Genomic DNA, 19,267 nt, shown 5'->3' with positions numbered 1-19,267 from the left:
TTTGAGTTTAGGGATCTTAAGATATCAGACCCGAAGGCCACAGAGAGCCTATTCCATTCAGAGTAGATAGAACTTGGGTGGGCGGGCTGCTAGTCTGACTTGGAATAAGGCACATATTCATTCGAAAAGGAAAAGGTAAAATGATGCTGGCATGCTTAGCTGTGCAGTTTATTTCCTTTTCATGTGGAAGTTATTGGAGGTGCCATTGTTCACTGTGAGGCAGCTTTCGAATTCAAAGTGTTCTTCTTGTTGTTTCAATATTTTATGAAATATTACAAATACTCAATGACAGTAAATAGCAGTGAAAGTTCCAAACTATGGTAGAAATAAATAAAAATTTCTTGTTCATAGTCACACCTGTAAGTATAGAGCCTACTCTAGGATGCAGTGCAGAAGTAACAGTGTGTATCCCTCAGTTTCTTGGTTTTATTTTTAGGTTCTCTACAGATGTGTTGTGAATTTGCTGCCCTAGCAAGGCTGCAGTAACAATCACTTTGTACACCTCCCTTAGTCAGCAACAATTGGATTATTGACTTGGGGATCTTATATGCAGTTTGAGCACTTGTATGTGCCTCGGGCGGAGATTTTGCTGGCACTGGTGAAAAGCTCGGAAGGATTAAATTTGGGTGGGAGGGGTAGGTTTCTTAATGGGGGGAGGGAGTAAAGGAAGGTGCAAAATGAAGCAATGTTAGTTATTTGGCCTGCCCACTACATTGCCACTCCAGCAGAGCTGGATTCTAATATTTTCCCATCAAAACAAAACCAAGCACTGTCAGACCCTCAACCCTGTCGCTTGCTCAATCCTTCTGTCATCTAACACAAGCAAAGTGTTCGCCTGCTCACTCAGCACTGCCAAATCTTGGAGGTGGTTTATAGAGGACAGTGTAAACAACCACATTGAGATCCAAGAAAGCTAAAATGTTTGGCAGACGGTAGCACAGGGATGGGGAACCTCAGGCCTAGGACTCCAATACGGCCCTCCAGCCCTCTCTGTGTGGCCCTTGGAACTCTCTGCAGGCCACATCCTTCACTAGCCCAATTTCACACTCAAAGGGCCTTTGCCCAGCCAGAATGTGTGCCTGAACTCTGATAACGCCTCTTGTTTTTCCAGACGTAGGTTAAAGAGTGGTGTGTGAATGTGTGTATAAAGGTAAATTTTGCATTAGTTGGTCTGCCCACTTTTGTCTCTGACCTCACCCACCACCGGCATGTGGCCCTCCAAAGGCTGCCCAGAAAGGAATGCGGCCCTCGGCCTGTAGAATGTTCCCCGCCCCTGCTGCAGACAAATGCAGAAATAGCAAGAATAGCTGGTTTCAGAGGCCACAGGAAAAGTCTGAAAAGTGTAGGTGGCTGAGCAGTTAAGTGGTTTGTTGGCTTAACAGTTGAGTATTTTGTCTGAACGTTGGATTGTTTCTTAGGATTTCCCAGCAAGTGGAGGCTAGCCGGACACAGCTGCGGGCTATTGATGAGAGAGTCACTCTTGCTCAAGCCAAAATCGAGAAGATAAAGGGCAGCAAGAAAGCTATCAAGGTACCGCATGCTTGCTGTGGCTACTCTTCTGAAATCCCTAACACTGGTTTGACTAAAGGGCCCAACTTATTAAATATGGGAATCTGGTGTTGGTGGATTCTTGCAGTTGCCCAGTCCAGATTTCGCCCCCTGCTCTTGGCCTCTGTACTGGAAGAAATGTTTTCCCTGACCTGATGGTCCAAATATATTCCGCATGCAAGGAAAGCCAATGTCATGCCCTCCAAATATTGGTGGACCTCACCTCTCGTCATCCCTGACCATCGCCCTTGCCAGCTGAGGCTGCTGGGAGTTGGGGCCCTATACGTAACACCAGTGTCCCCTTTATGGACTTTAGTTATCCTTTGATTTGGGTCGGAGGAAGAGGAAGTTTTCACTGGCAGAAAAATGCAGGGCATTACAACCACAAATTCGAGGTGTTTGGAATTTTTCAGAGCTCTTATGCTGAAGCACTGCACAGCTCTAAGCTCATCTGCAGCAAGACTCTCTTCTCTTTTTGGAGGAGTGGGGGTGGAATTCTATTGCCTTTAATCTCCCCAATTCAGTTTCTCCTATTAAATCCTAGAGCATTACTGAGCCCAAAGGATGTTTCTCAATAGATGCCCCTGCTTTCCAATATTCCAAAGTCCTCTTCTCTTTTATTATTTCTGCCGCATTTCTCCTCCTCCCTGAGTGCATAAAGTGCCTTGCAGTATTTCTATCTTTCTTTCATTGGCAAATGGCTGAGTTTGAGCGTTAGAAGTCAGAGATGAGGGTTCGCCCACAGTCACTGGGGAGCTGTTTAGCTGAGACAGGGCTTAAACTGATTTCCCCCGTCTGGAATCACATTGACCCACAAGGGGTCTCGCTAGTTACATTGCAAGTGCTCCATTCTCATATTATGCCTATGAGTTTGAGTCCACTAAGTGCATTGTTGTAAAGGGTTCTCCTGGGAGGGTGCCCTTAGACAACCCCACCTATTCAGGAGTTCCTTGGAAGAGAGATGCTGAATGACCAGGATAAAAACCACCCCTGCCAGGTAGTACCTGCTGCCACCTGTTAGTCCCCCAGCCTGAGCCAGGGGAAACTCAGGCTCTTTCTGGACATCCTTGGGATTCTCAGAGGCAAAAGACAGACCAATCGCTGTCCTTTGAGCCCCGAGCCCACAGTTACTCAACAGCATAACACCAAGCACCCAGGTACCAGATTTAGAGCCACAGCAGGATAAGTGCAATACTTTATTCAGGAGGGTATAAGCATAAAACCCACTGCCAATAAAAGACAACTAAGAAAAGGCTAAGGACACGGGTGGCGCTGTGGTCTAAACCACTGAGCCTCTTGGGCTTGCCGATCAGAAGGTCGGCGGTTCGAATCCCCGTGACAGGGTGAGCTCCCGTTGCTCGGTCCCTGCTCCTGCCAACCTAGCAGTTCGAAAACACATCAAAGTGCAAGTAGATAAATAGGTACCGCTCTGGCGGGGAGGTAAATGGCGTTTCCGTGCGCTGCTCTGGTTCTCCAAAAGCGGCTTAGTCATGCTGGCCACATGACCCAGAAGCTGTGCGCCAGCTAATAAAGCGAGATGAGCACTGCAACCCCAGAGTCGTTCGCGACTGGACCTAATGGTCAGGGGTCCCTTTACCCTTTACCTTTAAGAAAAGGCTAATGGTTCAAAAATGCATTCAGGAATTTGAGTGCAGAGGAGGAAATAACAAAGCCAGCTTCTCTTACCCTAATACCAACCATTAAAGTCATGGGCCCCACTGAGGCAGCAGGCTACACCCAGGCCTGCATAGAAGTTGCAATTCACGACCCTTCTTTGAGCCAGGGCGATCAGACCAAAGTCGGAGACCATTTTAATAGAGAAGGGTAGATTTTGCTTAGCCAATCAGGGTCTTGGGGCATCTCCCCTCTATCGCTGGAGGCTGTACGTTCAGGTTGACCATGCAGCTGCTCAGTTAATTCCTGCGCATAGTGACCTTGGCACCAGACACCCACAGGTGGCAAGATGAACTAATTAATGGAGCTTTTCCCCCTCAGTGGAGACTGTACTCTAATTCTCAATAAAAAGCCATTTTAACATGAGTCAAAAAGGGGGAGTGATTTCTTTGCAAGTATATTTCATATCTCAGAGTGCCTCAGCATGACTTGTAGGTTTATTGCACTGGTAAGGAATTGAAAGCACCCAAATGCCGTTCATGAGTCCTAACTTTGCATTAACAGACTGATCCCATATGTGCTCTTTCCATCGCCACATTGCATGTGTCCAGGCAACATGCCCTTTTCCTGTTCGGGTTCTACTTCTCCCTTTGCGTTTGTCGTCCCAGGTGTTCTCCAGTTCCAAATACCCTGCTCCCGAGCGGCTGCAAGAGTACTCCTCTATTTTTGCCGGTGCTGAGGACCTGGATGCACAGAAACGACCAAGGCGCAAGATTCAGAGCAAGCACAGAGTATTAGATGAGAAAACTCTGCAGGTGAGGCAGACAGCTTGGCAGCATCCTGTATCCGCAGGGATGGGACTCTTCTTGGGTTTGGATTGTGAATGGCTGGGATGTGTGGATGAAAGCCTTAATTGGGGCGGCAGGAATAGCATTAGGAGAACCCTAGGGAATCAGAAGTATGGCAGAGAACCGGGGGGTTCTCTACCCCTGTTGCTGTATCAGGGTACCAAATCAGGGTGGCAAGTGTGTGTGCATGCATGCACATACGTGCGTCCGTGTGCCCTACTGACTATTGGCAAACGGAGAGGCCAATAGTGCCTTGAGTGCCAAGGAAAACAAACATGGAGTCCAGGCACGCTTCCCTGCGCAGCTCTGCTGCCTGTCCGTGCTGATCCAAAAATCCTTCCGGCCTCTGCCTCTTGCCGTTAGCAGAGATAAACACAGCGGTGAAGCAAATGCAGCATGTGGGTAATAAATTCACACACACAGGCGTTCCTTATCTTGTTAGCCTTTAATCTTGAAGTAAACCAGATCTTACATCTGTCCGGGTGACAAAGCACACATCTTGCACCCTCTCTTCGCTAAAAGCGAAACCAGACTGAAACTCTCAGAGTCAGACCACTCCCTTTAGAGTTTCTGACCACGCCTCAGGAAAGAGACGTCACCACAGAACTCTTTAACCCTGTGAGTTCTGAAACCAATAACACTGACTGTGTCACCCAGAGGTGGGGGACAAACTGCTTTCTGAGTTGTTTGGGGCCCACAGGGACAGGCTGAGGAAGAAGAGAGGAAAGAAGCTCTCAGTTCCCTTGGTAATTGTCTACTTCTCCCAGGCTCTGGTCTGGAGGTTTTCAAATTCTTATGCCTAGGAAGTTCTTTGGATAGTTCTTAAGGTGTTCTCCATAACGTGAGCTTCCTGTTCACAAGGAGCTCCATTTCAGAGTGTTCTGCCCTCGCTAGAACATTGGAGCTACTGAACCAGAGTCTGTGCCCACAAACCTGGAGTATTTTTCCTTTTAGCAAGTAAGTTTTATAATGCAACTGGCAGTTTCTCCGGCTCTTAGGATTCCCTCTGGGATTCCCTTGTTGGCTGCGGAGAATCAGCCAGTTAAGTACCCGAGAGTGGCAAGCAATATAGCTCACCAATCATTTTACAGGTCTTATTTTAGCCAGGGAAACGTTCTTATCCTCAAGAGGAGTGCCAACATGTGATGCTGCCTTCCTCGGACGTGGCTAACATGCAGTTCTGGGACCTGGAACAGATGGGAAAGCTCTTCTTCTTTTTTTCAGACCAGAGATCAACTATAAACTGCTTCTGGGCGCACTCTTTCTTTCCTCCTTCCTAGAGAACCCAAAAATAAAGCTGCCTTTGAATTATTCAGCGCCTTAAACTTTCCTGCAGTTTAATGGAAGCAGAGTCTGTCACAGTAAAAAGTGACATGAATATTTCAGACTGGGCTTGGAAGTCATGGGAAGTGTGCGGAGAGCTTGTTAGCCCACCCAAAGGCAGGGCTGCTCCCAGCTGCTCCCCTCTGGCCCTCGCTAGTCAGCTGGAGTCTGCCAGTGACATTTTTCAAAGGGAGGCTGATAAAATATGCCGTGTGCTTCTCTCTGAAGGACACATAGCAGGCATATCTGGAAGCATGTCGCTAGTCCTCACAAAGATGGCCATTCAACTCTCACATATTCTCATGAAATGAAACAAAAACAACACTCCCCACCACTGAGTTAAGAGTATCAGTTAGCAAATAATAATAATTTATTATTTATACCCCGTCCATCTGGCTGGGCTTCCCCAGCCACTCTGGGCGGCTTCCAAAAGAATATTAAAATACTATGATACATCAAAGATGGCGGGGAAAGATCTCTGCCAAGAATTTTAGTGAGCCACTGCTGCTTTGGGCTGGGTGGGCAATCTAGTCTGTTTCGCTTCCCACGTGCAAGGCTCCAGTTTTAAAATCCGGAAAGTACGAGTTGGGAAGACCTCTGTAGAGCTAGCACCACAGTGGAGTATAATTCTCCATTTGATATTTGAATACCTGCTGAACCCATCACACCTATGCTGTAGCGGGGAGGCAAGAGCGAAGCTACACCGTCATGAGAGATGCGAAGCAAGACCCATCAGACAGAGTGGCAGGCATGCAGTGCTAATTGAAATTTATCAAAGGGAGGCTTTTGCAACCACTCGCTGCTCCAGGACTAAGCGAGGACAGGGAATGCTGCTAGCAAAGGCATCAGCACTCTGTGGTGCTTAAAAATTAAATGTTGATGCATGAATATTAATGCTCAGAGGGACGGTTTTATTTCTGAAGTTTATTGACCCCTTCCCCAATAACAATTCGTCCTTTCCTTTTACCTTGGAACATGTTAAGATGTTCATTTCTCAGTGTATTTCAGTTTATCTACAGAGTCTCTCTCTCTCTTACTCAAAAGTGTGTGTGTATGTGTACCATATATCATAGCATCATAGAGTTAGAAGAGACCCCGAGAGTCATCTAGTCCAACCATATCCAATTTGAAACCATATGGAACCCTGCTTAGCTTTTTGCAAATGTGCTAGCAGTTTTATTGCTGCACTACTAGGTATATATGTGTGTATACACACACACACACACAGAGGGAGAGAGAGAGTGTGTTTTATTGAGGAGATATAGCTATATTTCCAATAAAGCAGTACCATAAAACAGAAATACAATATAAAAACAAGTTCAATGACATTATGAAAACAGATGAAGCAGGAATTTAATAGTAACAGAGTCCAGTCTTATGGGTCTCACAGAGCCTGGGCAAAAAGGTATGTCTTTACAAGACATCTGAAGCAACTGATTTGTGCTGCTCAACGTACAGCAAAGGGAAGAGCATTCCACAGTGCAGGAGCAATGGTGGGAAAATGTCTATTTTGAGGGTCACCACCCTGTGATACTCTGAAGGCTGCAGTGCCATGGGCAAAATTCCCAAAATTATCTGAGCTATCTAACAGATCTATGCAGGGGCAAACCGTCTTTCGGGGTTTCAGGTCACAGTCTTCCATGCTGGTAACAAGACCCTGAACTACACATGCCTTTAACCAATCAACCCCCCTATATCCTTAACCTCCCCCCACCTCCAAATCACCCATTTGGCTTTGGGAAGAGAGCAGGGGAGGCTACTGCAGAGTCAAAGAAGACATGGCAGGCACCATTTGGAATAGGTGAGATGGTGAACTCAGATAGGATAGGGAGGCCAGCTTGCATGTTTTGATTTTTTACCTTTGAAGTGTTAGAGGAAACGTCTTCTTCCTCTCTTCCATATAAGTACTTGGCTGTAATCATTCCTATGCATTTGTGGGAGGGGGGAATGCAGTGCTATATTTGGAGGACAGAGTTGCAGTGGGTGGGTGGCGGAAAACCTGCCCTCCAACCTTGGCGGGGACTGCACAGGGGGTTCCCTGAGCTGGAACAATGTCTCTTTCAAAGGCAACCCCAGAGTGCACAGGGAAGGAGCAATACTGTTTGACCCACCCCTCTCAACCCAAGAGAAAGTGTGGCAAGCAGTGCAATGCGCTTGAGAGACAGAGATGGCACCCCATTTCCTGGGAAATGGGCAAAGAACCCGCCGCCTCGTCTACGTTGTTGACAGGTGCATTGCTTCTGTTTTGCAGGAGAAACTGAAGTACTTCCCAGTTTGTGTCACTGCAAAAGTCCATCAGGAAGACGATGCAGAAGAAGGTCTCGGAAGCCTCCCTGGGAATATTAGTTCTCTGAGTTCTCTGCTGCTCTTCAATACCACAGAGAACCTGTAAGTGTTGTCTGCTAATTGATGCTTTTTGCTAGTCCCAAGTGGACTGAAATACCTGCTGTGAAGGACGCTGACACCCTCCTGCAGCCCCAACCCAATATGGTAGCTCACTACCAACAGATGAACCTCCCCTCCTTTTTTCTTTTCTTGCCACTGCTCACTTATGGCAAGGGATGAAGGATTCTCACTTCCTTACAGTGGTCTTCTTGGGAAGACTGCCAGCCAAATTCAAAGTCTCCTGCCTGGTCCCTTTGGCCCGCCACCCCTTCTGATCTCCCACACACGTTAAACCAGTAGCGTACCTTTTTTTAGCTGAAATAGTCCAAGCAACATGAGGGACAGCCAACATCTGAGTGTGCCCAGTAACCAGTACAGCCCAGAAATCCAATTAAGCAGTTTATTTAAGAGGTGCATTTTTTAAAAGTGGAGAGAAGGGGGAGAAGCAGAGAGCGTGCGCAGTCCAAAAGATAATAAAACACTGAACTGGACTAATTCATTCTAAACTAGGCAAACAAACACAGCACACTGTAATCTCTGAAGATGGCAGCTCCTGCAGCTGGTTGCAGGATTGTTGGCAGCATTTTATTTGTAAGGGCTCTTAGCCTGGATGGGCTCCTGACTGACATGTGACTCCAGGGTAGCCAGTCAGAGAGGCTACACAGAGCCAGGAAGGTGCAGACGACACCTTTCTGGAAATTAAGAGATTGGGCAGCTTCAGTGTTGATTTCTGCCCAAGTGGTCCAGCTTTCCTTGTAGACGGTCAGCTTCTCAGGAGGAGCTGTGACTTTTCTAATGGACATAGTGAAGGACTGGAGAATGTGGCTGTCTTAAAGGAAACAGGCTAGGGCAAGGCAGAGCTGCATCACACCCGCTGAACTTGTTTTATTTCTGAAGCAGCCACACCTGAGAATCCCTTAGTCCTGTTTCTCCCTGTGTAACCCACCCATCTGAAGCCTGGTTTCCTTCCCAGCCTCTTCCTATTATGCAGATTCTCCTCCCTCCTTCCCACCCACCATCTTCCTGTTCCTCCCCCCCCCTTTTTTTCTTTTTTTGTCTTCTCATAAATAATTGTGCTTATAACATTCTGAAGCACCAGCTGCGTGTGCACTTGAAAGAGGTGTGTTCTTGGGGCAGTGGATTTGCCCTGGACAACAGTATAAAAAGTAAGAAATGAAAAGGGAGGGGCAGGTTTGAGCAGGAGAAATGTCAACAGGTTGATAGATGTGTCCCTGCTCTTTCACGTTCCCCTTTATGGTACCCTTAGATCTCAGTTCCTGCTCTATGCCTGTGGAAGAATACTTGCCCTTGACTTGGGCCCTAGCTGGTGCAATGTTATGCAGTTTTGTGGCCCAGTGAATTAAATGTGAGCAGGATTTTAGACGTTTGTCTGCTGCGGTTTCCCTGGGCAAGGTAGAATCTTTTAACCTTAGTTTTTCATCAGCAAAATGGGAGCAATGATGATCTGGCTAGAGAGCAGGAACAAAATTTAAGGAAGTAAAGATACAGATATGTTTCAAATCTTCCTCTGACTTGGGAGCTGCTGTTGTCTGACTCTTCAAGGTTAGTTTTTGAAATTCTTTTTTTAAATTTTTCAAATAAGTTTTGTTATCCTACAATAAATCGCTGGTAGAGCTGCTGTCTGTTGTGTTGCTTTGAGGGAGATCTGTGCAGGTTCAGGCTTGTGGCAGCATTTCTTGGCTCTCTGTGGAGTCTGCAAGAAGGTGAAATCCTGATAATTGGAGCAGGAACTCATTTTCATTTTAGTCTGGCCCCACATTCCTGCCTGCGTGAGTCTGCTGTGCTCTGGTTGAGATGGACTAATGTGATTCTTCCTCCCCCCCCCCTTCTTTGTGGCCAGTTACAAGAAGTATGTTTTCCTTGATCCTCTGGCTGGAGCGGTAACCAAGACCCATGTGGCTCTAGCGACAGAGACAGAAGAGAAGCTCTTTGATGCCCCGCTCTCCATCACCAAGAGAGGACAGCTGGATCAGCAGGTGAGACATTCTGGGGTGTGAGGTTGAGGAGCCAGGAAAGGTTTAGGTTTCTTAAATGTGTGCGTTGCTTCCCACTCTGAATGTCCCAAAGCGATTTATAACCACCGTAGAATAATATTGCAGTGATTAAATCACACAAAAATTATTAAAAACAGATTTAACAGTACTGTTGTTATCACTGATGCTGCCCAGGAATGAAAAAAATGCATTTGCCTGATGCTGAAATGACCAGGTTGGTGCCAGGCAGAGCTTTCTGGGGAAAGCATGCCATAAGTTGCAGGAGGCTGCTGGAGAGACATCCCATTCTGTCATGACTCTCCACACCTCCCTCAGATGTGGCATGCAGAGGAGGACCTCAGAGGACTTCTCTCGGGGTCTGGGGAGGTTCACAGAGGGGAAGGTGGTCTTTTTTGGTGCAGGTGAAGAGATTCCAAATTGCCCGTCTTCCCAGGGCTGGGATCCAAGTGTTGGTGATGAGGGTGTCCTCTGAAAGAGATCCGTTGCCTCCCCACACCTTTCTGAGAGGCCTGTTGTTAGCTCTTAACTACCTCACATTTGATTTCAGAGAAAGGTCACCGTGAGCTTGCCAAGAAACCGGCGAGGGCCAGTAGCATGTACATTAAAAAAAGAAACACCAGTTTATCATACCATGGCATATTTCTCCAGGTTCTGAGAAGAGGGAGGCTCTGGTTGCTGTTTCTCCCCATGTTCCTCCTGGTTGTCCTGCTTGGTTGTGTGTGTGTGTCTTGCTGTTAACCACAACTAATAGTCTCACTTTTTGTGTATATTCCAGGTGGCTGAAAATTACTTCTACGTGCCCGATCTAGGGCAGGTGCCCGAGATAGATGTGCCTTCCTATCTGCCCGACCTCCCTGGCATTGCTGCTGACCTCATGTACAGTGCTGACCTTGGGCCTGGCATTGCGCCTTCTGCTCCTGGTCCCGTTGTACTGGATCTCCCCACCTTCAGCACCGAGACAGCAGAGCCCTTCCGGCAAGGTATTCCTCCTCCTTTTTTTGCCATTAACCAGCCAAGATGGCTGTACTCTCACAGTCACGGGCAGCAATGCTTCTGAATACCAGCTGCTGGAAACTGCAAGAGGGGCAAGTTCTCTAGTGCGGAGGTCCTGCTTGCAGGCTTCCCACAGGCATCTAGCTGGCCACTGTGAGAATGGCCATTGGGTGATGCGGCAGGCTCTTCTTGCCTTAAGTAGAATCCTATGCAAGGCCTGCTAACTTTCTACATTATTTGTTGTTTGTTTCTGAAATGTAGGTGGAAGGAGAGAGCATACCGATGTTAGCTCATGACCCTTGATCCCTGCTCCTGATGTAAAGAATTAGACCCAGAACACCCTTGATTTAGTTTAATGGTTCTGGTGAACATTGGGGAATAGTGATTTGGGGCTGACTTGTATGGTGGTCCTGTTTCTTAGGAGGTTTGGGGTTGTGACAGTGTCTGATTTGGTTGCAGAGGGGTCAGACAATTTCCTTCTGTGACTTATTACTATTGCATTCCGCCCCCCGTCTGTGTGATAATTGTATTTTTTCTTGAAACATGGGGGTACAACTAATTGAAGAAGAAGAAGAGTTTGGATTTGATATCCCACCTTTCACTCCCCTTCAGGAGTCTCAAAGCGGCTAACATTCTCCTTTCCCTTCCTCCCCCACAACAGACACTCTGTGAGGTGAGTGGGGCTGAGAGACTTCACAGAAGTGTGACTGGCCCAAGGTCACCCAGCAGCTGCATGTGGAGGAGCGGAGACACGAACCTGGTTTCCCAGATTACGTGACTACCGCTCTTAACCACTACACCACGCTGGCTCTCTTAAAGGCCTGCAGAACTGAAAACTCAGGCGCATCCAGGACAGGGTTGGGAAACTTGTGGTGCTCCAGATGTTGGCGACTCCCTTCTATTGACTCCAGCTAGCACGGCCAATGGTCAGGAGCAATGGGAGCTGTAGTTCAGTAAGAGCTAAAGGGCCACAGCCTCAGCAGCCTCCATCTAGGGGGGAGGACTAGTGTTGCAGGAAGAGGGCTTGCGTTTGCACTCCCCTTTCATTTTGTTAATCTTTATTCCGTTGTCCCTCTTTCAGATCTTCAGGAGGATGCACCCCCACCACCGCCTCCTCCCCCACCTCCACCCCCACCCCCTGCGAGTGCCCCACCTCCCCCACCCCCTCCTCAGGCCCCACCTCTGTCCAAGTCTCAAGGGAGCAAAGAGAGCAGTGCAGCAGCATCAGGTAAGGCTGGCACGCTTCTGGGTTATTTGGAAGATTGAATTGTAATGCAGTTGTATAGCCCTTTCACGTGTTCATGAATCTGCACAATCTAATTGTAATTCTTACAACAGGGGTGGCTAACCTGCAGCCCTGCAGGTGGAAGAATATTGCTAGACCTCGACTCCCATCATCTCTGACCACTGAGCCATGCTGGCTGCAGTTGATGGGAGTTGGAGCCTAGCAACATCTGGTGGGCCACAGGTTCCACACCCCTGCTCATTACTGTCCCCCATATGACAGATTTGGGGTGCAGAGGGAGTGGGGAGGAGCTGAGGTTGACAGTGGCCTGCCTAAGTCCACTTAGCAAATTCAGGGCTGGGGTGAGAGTTGGACTGAGGACTTCCTGCTTTGCAGCTCAGTCTCTCTAGCCACTACACCAGCATTTGTTAAATTTGTAGTTGGCTTGACCTCTCCTTTAAAGGAGATTTTCTTGAGCTTGGTCCCTTGGTCCCTCCCCTGGGATTGGCACCTAGAGAGCAGGGGGACCTTGAGGGAGGGAGTGGAGTGGTTTAACATATGATGCCCAGGAAGCCACGACACGAGGCTCCCAGGGCAAAAACAGCAGAGCTCTTTAGCAAGGCATCTTGCCGCATCCTTTTGGACTGGTCCCAAAGCCAAATCAGGCATGCAGTCCCTGCTGGGGACCACACTGTGGGTCTTTTGAAGAGCCCATTTCTCTCCCTCTCTGCAGCTGCTGTTCAGGGGGCGCCAAAGGAGGTTGTGAACCCGTCGAGCGGCAGGGCCACTCTGCTGGAGTCCATCCGCCAGGCTGGCGGCATTGGGAAGGCAAACCTCCGCAGCGTCAAAGAGCGGAAGCTGGAAAAGAAGAAGCAGAAGGAGCAAGAACAAGGTGCTGGCTGCTCTCCCCGTTCTGTCCCCCCCCCCCCGCCAGTCAGAACCAATGGGTTGTGTCAAATGGGATCAAACATGGCAGAGCCTAAGGTGCCTCCTCCAGCAGACTGGGCCCTGTATTTACTGACCACATTTAACCTCCAACTGCAAGACTACATTACTGCGTTTCCTTAGGAATGACTTGGCTGCTGGTTAGAAAGGTTATTACGGGAAGCATTCTCATACTGAGAACCAAGGAGGCAGGTTAGAGGAAGTGGCCTCTTAAAAACGTGGCTTAGCCTTTTTCTAAGCCCTCTGCACTCTCTGCTTGGGCTACATCACAGCCTTGCATTTCCTTAGGCTTGTTTCAAATAAACTGTGTGGTGCTAATAGGGCCCATTTGGTCTGGTAGGGCAGGTGGCAGGGAGACAAGCACAAGGGGGTTTGAGTCAACTAATGCTAGGCTTTGTCCCCTTCTGCCCAGCCATGAGAGCTAGAACCTTGTTGCTTTTTAAAAGGAAAGCTCTGGACCTGGTTTCTGTGCTCCTTTGGCACTGCAACACACTCATAGCCCTGCCCATGTATTGTATGCAAGTATTGCTATCGACTTTCAGAGCGGTGCAGGTAGAACAATCCCACCAGGTTTCCCATTGTCTTTTTAAAAATGAAGTCTGTCAAGTGCTATATAATTTTATATATATATATATATATATATATATATATATATATATATATGCAGGTTTTGGTGTCTTCGGGTGTCTTCCCGTGTAAGAGTCGGGGTGTCTGGGCGACGTTTCGACGAGGTCTCACTCGTCATCTTCAGGCTGGTGCTTTCGGCTTCTTGTTACTGGAACAGAGCAGAATCTGGTGTTTGAGTTTCTATAAATACTGTTGAGGGGTGTGGTGTATAGCCTCCAACGTTCTGGGCAGAGAGGAAGTTCCTAGATTAGTGTGCCTTTTCTTCTTTTGTTCCTTAATTACTTGAGGGATATCTTGAGTGATTTCATGAGTGATATTCTGAATACCACTGGGTGGGTCATTAAGTGTAGATTAGTTGCTAAAGCTTTCGTGTCTTGACCTCTTGAGCTTGTGAAGAGTTTTTCTGAGAAGATGGCTGTGCTGCATTTAGTTGTGCTCTGGCTTGGCTTCGTGTATAGGGGCGAGCTGTGATTTTGTGCCTTGTGCCAGCCAGATCTGTGTAGGGATTGCAGGGGGGTGCAGCATCCGGAGGTGCCACTATAGTTTGGCTACTGGATGGAGTCTGTAATATGTCTGTGGAGAGGGTCTGGGTTTGGGTCTGGTGTGGTTGATTGGTGACGGCGTTCTGTGTGCCTCTGGTTCTGGTGTCGGTTTTTGTGGGGAGGGCTAATTTCCAGATGTCTGGCAGGCGGGACGTGTCGTCACGCTTGTTCATGTTGTGAGGGTGTTTCTCTATCTCAATGGCTTCCATGATTATTCTCTTGTGGTGATGTTCCATGTTAAAGAGTAATTTGGAATCTGCAAAATTAATTTCGTGTCCTGTTTCTTTCATGTGTTGGAAAAGAGAGGAAGTTTTTTCTTCTTTTTTGACGGCATTCTTGTGTTCTGCGATACGTGCATTTATTCGTCTGTTTGTTTGTTTGGAACATCACCACAAGAGAATAATCATGGAAGCCATCGAGATAGAGAAACACCCTCACAACATGAACAAGCGTGACGACACGTCCCGCCTGCCAGACATCTGGAAATTAGCCCTCCCCACAAAAACCGACACCAGAACCAGAGGCACACAGAACGCCGTCACCAATCAACCACACCAGACCCAAACCCAGACCCTCTCCACAGACATATTACAGACTCCATCCAGTAGCCAAACTATAGTGGCACCTCCGGATGCTGCACCCCCCTGCAATCCCTACACAGATCTGGCTGGCACAAGGCACAAAATCACAGCTCGCCCCTATACACGAAGCCAAGCCAGAGCACAACTAAATGCAGCACAGCCATCTTCTCAGAAAAACTCTTCACAAGCTCAAGAGGTCAAGACACGAAAGCTTTAGCAACTAATCTACACTTAATGACCCACCCAGTGGTATTCAGAATATCACTCATGAAATCACTCAAGATATCCCTCAAGTAATTAAGGAACAAAAGAAGAAAAGGCACACTAATCTAGGAACTTCCTCTCTGCCCAGAACGTTGGAGGCTATACACCACACCCCTCAACAGTATTTATAGAAACTCAAACACCAGATTCTGCTCTGTTCCAGTAACAAGAAGCCGAAAGCACCAGCCTGAAGATGACGAGTGAGACCTCGTCGAAACGTCGCCCAGACACCCCGACTCTTACACGGGAAGACACCCGAAGACACCAAAACCTGCATTCCTGTACCCGTGAAAATCTACGAAAGCATATATATATATATATATATATATATATATATATATATATATATATATATATAAAAATAATTTGCCAGCAGACTTCTGCTACTTTCTGCATTCCGTTATTGTCTGTCTGATTTTGTATTTGTGGTTTTGTCCCCCGTCCCCCCAGTGAGAGCCACAGGGCAGGGTGGAGACCTCATGTCAGATCTCTTCAACAAACTGGTCCTCCGACGCAAAGGTACGTTAAGATGCATCAAACTGTTCCCTCTGCAGGTTTCTAGCAAGGCAAAAAGTTAGGGAGCCTCCTGATGGCAGAAAGTATGGCTTTCTTCTTGCAGCTGATCAAGAGGTTCAGAGCCAAGTTAAACATTATGTAGATTTAGATTCCCCCCAGTACTTTTTTCAAACCTTCAAAATCAGTTGTGTGTGTGAGAGAGAGATTCCCCATCGGGGGGGAAGTCAGGTGCACTCGACGTCCCAGGCCACTGTGGGAAATGCTGGACTAGATGGGACTTTTGCACCCTCCTGTCCAGAGGGAGGGTCTCATGCCTACTAGCAGAATTACCTGCTGCTCTGTTCTGTCAACCGGGTGGCTTGCTGTTAGGAGGTATTTTTTGCCCCTGTCAAAATGAATTTGGATTCTCAAAGTGTTCCAAACTAATCAGTCACTCAGATAATGTCAAGAGGTTTCTCAAGTGTTGGATATGAACACTCAGATATCCCAGCTAAGCTGCTCTTCTTGCCCTCTGCTGCTTGTTAACTCTTCCTCCTTCCCCAGGGTTTTAAGGCCCTTTTGGGTGGGGGAAAGGCGCAGGGAGGGCATGGCAGCAGGGGTGGCAAGGGGCAAGCCCAGCTTGAGTGGAGCAGTGCTCAATGGATGGCTCCTTTTCGCTTAAATTGGGGCTGACCTGTTCAAACCAGATGCACCCAACCCTACTATGAATATTCATGCCCTCTCTAAGTTTCATCTGTACTAGAAAGGTATTAATGTCACTCCCAAAAGATTGGCAGGGTTTGCCAAATCAAGCACAACTAGAAGACTTCTGTAGTGGGAGCACTGCAACAGCAGGACTCTTCTCTTGCCTCCCCACCACAACGATTCAGTTTGCTCCCAGACCTGTTACATCTGGGAGCAAGATCTGTAGCCCCCTACCAAGTGAAACAGGCTCCAACTGTGTTTCTTAATGTGAAACTCACTGCAACAGTCTGAAAATCCATGTGCAGCAAAATAGCAGGGAAGATGCAACACCGGATTGCTTTTGGCTGACTTGGCTGTGATGGCTGTACATAAGAGCCTGCTGGATCAGGCCAATGGCCCATTAGTCCAGCATCCTGCTCTCAGTGGCCAACCAGATGCCTCTAGGAAAGCAGCAAGCAGAACATGAGCACAAAAGCTCTCTGCCCTTCCCGTGGTTTACGGGTACGCAGACAAATTACTGCCTCCACCCTGACAGCCCTCCTCCTCCTCCATGAATTTGTCCAAAATCCTCTTTTAAAGCTTTTACCTGTCCTAAGTTATTCCAACATTCAGCCTTGTTGGATGTCCACAAGTTCTAGTGTTAGATAAAGAGAAAGAGAAAATCTTCTGTATCCACTTTCTCCATGCCCTGCATAATACTTTTCTCTAAAGTCCCAAATGCTGCAGGCTACTGTTGTTCTTGAGTTCCCGAGAAGGGAACATGAGCAGTGGCAAGACAAAACACTTGCTACAGAATTAGGCCCAGGCCTGACCATGGTGTTCTCTGAGGACTATGAGGCATTCTCCTCCCATTAAGCCCGTAATGAGGAATTTCTCTCTCCCATCACCCCTGACAACTGGCTATGCTGGCTGGGACAGGGGGCAGCTGTAGTGCAAAAGCAGCTTGGTTCTCTGTCCCTGCCTTAAGCCTTCCTTTCCTGGGACTGGCACCAGATTCGACAAGCAGCTTCCCGGTTCACTCTGCTTTTGTTTGCTTTGCTAGTTTGCTTCCCTTGCCCTCTAGCTCACCGGCTGCCTTCATGCACCGTGTGCTTTCCTTTCCTCCCAATGCAGGCATCTCGGGCAAAGGGCCTGCAGCTGGAGGAGACAGCAACACCCCCAACGTGCCAGCGGGCGCCTTCGGCCGCATCTCTGATACAATCCCCCCTCTGCCGCCACCCCAGCAGCCAGCTGGCGAAGAGGATGAAGATGACTGGGAGTCCTAGATCTGCTTTTGGGACTTTGTTGTGAGTTCACTTCCATTCTGTTAACCTGGGACGGCTGCTGGGCTGAAGAAAGCGCTTCAGTAAGAGAGAGGCAACCTCTGGTCAGGGACACACTGGTCTCATCGAGAGATCGTATGTTTGTCTTTCCCCGTTCTGGCTTGTTTCTAACTCTTGCCAAGTATGCTTATTGATGGACAGCTGCTGCTTCTGCCCAGCTGTGTGAACCATCTCAAGTTGCCCTCTCTGCAGGACCTGCTGCTCATGCTCAGAAGACCAAAGTCAGGTTATTTTCTCTACTTCTGAGAAGAGCTGCCCCTGCAATGGGATGGGCTGCATGAAAGAGCATCATCAAGGCCGTTCTGGTCAGCAAAAAAACATTTCCCTCCTTGGTCTGAGGCCTGCAGGGGGGAGTGATATGGGCTTTAAAGGGTGCATAAGGACTGGGAGAGGTTTTTTATTTTCTCTCTCAGCCCACTTTTCTATGTAGTCGGCTGTGCAAGGAAGCAGCACCCTGACCTGTCAATGCAATGGAATACTGATTTTTAAGTCAAATGCAAGTTAACTGCTGATTTGTTTTCTGCTATGTATCTTCAGTGCAGAATGTAAAAGACAGAATTAAAAATCTGATACCCAGGAAGACAGGGGTAATGCCACTTTTTTTTTACAGCCAGCACCACTAAGCTTTTTGGGACAGATACACATACGCCTTGCCTCATTTGAATGGCCACAGGAGAAGCTTAATTACACTAGTACAGTGGTACCTCTGGATGCGAACGGAATCCGTTCTGGAGCCCTGTTCGCATCCAGAAGTGAATGCAACCCACGCCTGTGGGTCGCGATTCGCCGCTTCTGCGCATACGGTCATTTTGGCCGTATGCACAAGCAGCAAAACCCGGAAGTTACACGCTCTGTTACTTCTGGGTCACTGCAGCGCGCAACCCAGAAATACTTATGCTGAAGCTACTTCAACCCGAGGTATGACTGTATAAAAAACTCATTCTCCAGTTTTCTCTTCTCTGCCCCCAAACAATAGGAGATCATCATATACAGGAGGTAAATCTACATCTCCCCTTTCTCCTTACCCTCTATTATCTGTGGACGAAAGATTACATTTGCTTATGGTCACATTAGGTTAAGGCAGTGGAAGCTCTTTCTAGTTGCTCTGGGGAGCACTTAACGGCTGGGTGCATCTTTAACAGGGACGTATAATTGGCCGGGAGTTCATAGCTATCAAATGGCTATGGTCTCCCATTTATATAATACTTTAGGAACTGTAAAAGGTGGGTCCCGGTTTTAATGCATGGAGGGCTGTAAGGAGCAAGTGGTTTAACGAAGCCTTCCGTTCTTTAGTTCTTGCATGCATGCAAGATCTGTGCCTTCTTTCCTGAGGCTTTAAAAGGGAAAAAAGGGATCGCACTCTCTTCCTTCTCCCCCCCTAAACACAGCTTGTCTTCTTCACCAGTCCTGTGGCTGTTGCTCTGACAACAGGAACTTTTTTGCTTAAAGTTCAGATAAGCAAGCTGAAAGCTTAGCACTCCCTTTGCTGAAAGGATTTATTCAGTTTAAACTTCTCATCAGCCAGGCTTACAGCTTCAAAAGCTGAAGTGACCCCAGTCAGTGTCCTCCTGACACACGTTCGCTCTCTTTCACTTTGTAGTTGGTCACATTCGAGCAGAGGGGAAGGGGAAAGAAGCTTTGGCTTCTCGCGCTTTAAAGCATATTTAAAACAGACCTCTACAATTCTCCAAAACCTCTGCTTGGGTTTTCTCTCCCTCCCATCTGAGCCAGTTCTAAAAAAACCAAAAACACGATTTTTCCATTGACTTGTCTGAGATGCAGGCATAGCTGTCAACTTGTCCCTTTCCTTGTGAGGAATCCTATTCCGAGTAAGG

At 47.8% G+C, this 19,267-nt stretch overlaps 1 protein-coding gene across 2 annotated transcripts in view; it reads left to right on the top strand.

The window, feature by feature from the left end:
* Window positions 1–18,012, top strand: part of WASHC1 (WASH complex subunit 1) — a 68,491-nt gene extending 50,479 nt beyond the window's left edge. For both annotated transcript variants that reach the window (XM_082240566.1, XM_082240565.1), the window contains exons 3-11: window positions 1,419–1,530; window positions 3,831–3,977; window positions 7,585–7,721; window positions 9,580–9,715; window positions 10,509–10,713; window positions 11,808–11,954; window positions 12,685–12,843; window positions 15,361–15,429; window positions 17,224–18,012. In XM_082240566.1, coding sequence (XP_082096692.1) covers window positions 1,419–1,530; window positions 3,831–3,977; window positions 7,585–7,721; window positions 9,580–9,715; window positions 10,509–10,713; window positions 11,808–11,954; window positions 12,685–12,843; window positions 15,361–15,429; window positions 17,224–17,375 — 1,264 coding nt within the window. In that variant the 3' untranslated portion in view covers window positions 17,376–18,012. The remainder of the gene's footprint in view (window positions 1–1,418; window positions 1,531–3,830; window positions 3,978–7,584; window positions 7,722–9,579; window positions 9,716–10,508; window positions 10,714–11,807; window positions 11,955–12,684; window positions 12,844–15,360; window positions 15,430–17,223) is intronic.
* Window positions 18,013–19,267: the final 1,255 nt, after the last annotated feature.

This window comes from Podarcis vaucheri (assembly GCF_965113315.1).
Source record: "Podarcis vaucheri genome assembly, chromosome: 10".
In the NCBI taxonomy this organism is placed as follows: Eukaryota; Metazoa; Chordata; class Lepidosauria; order Squamata; family Lacertidae; genus Podarcis; species Podarcis vaucheri.
This window is presented reverse-complemented; position numbering and strand designations above follow the sequence as displayed.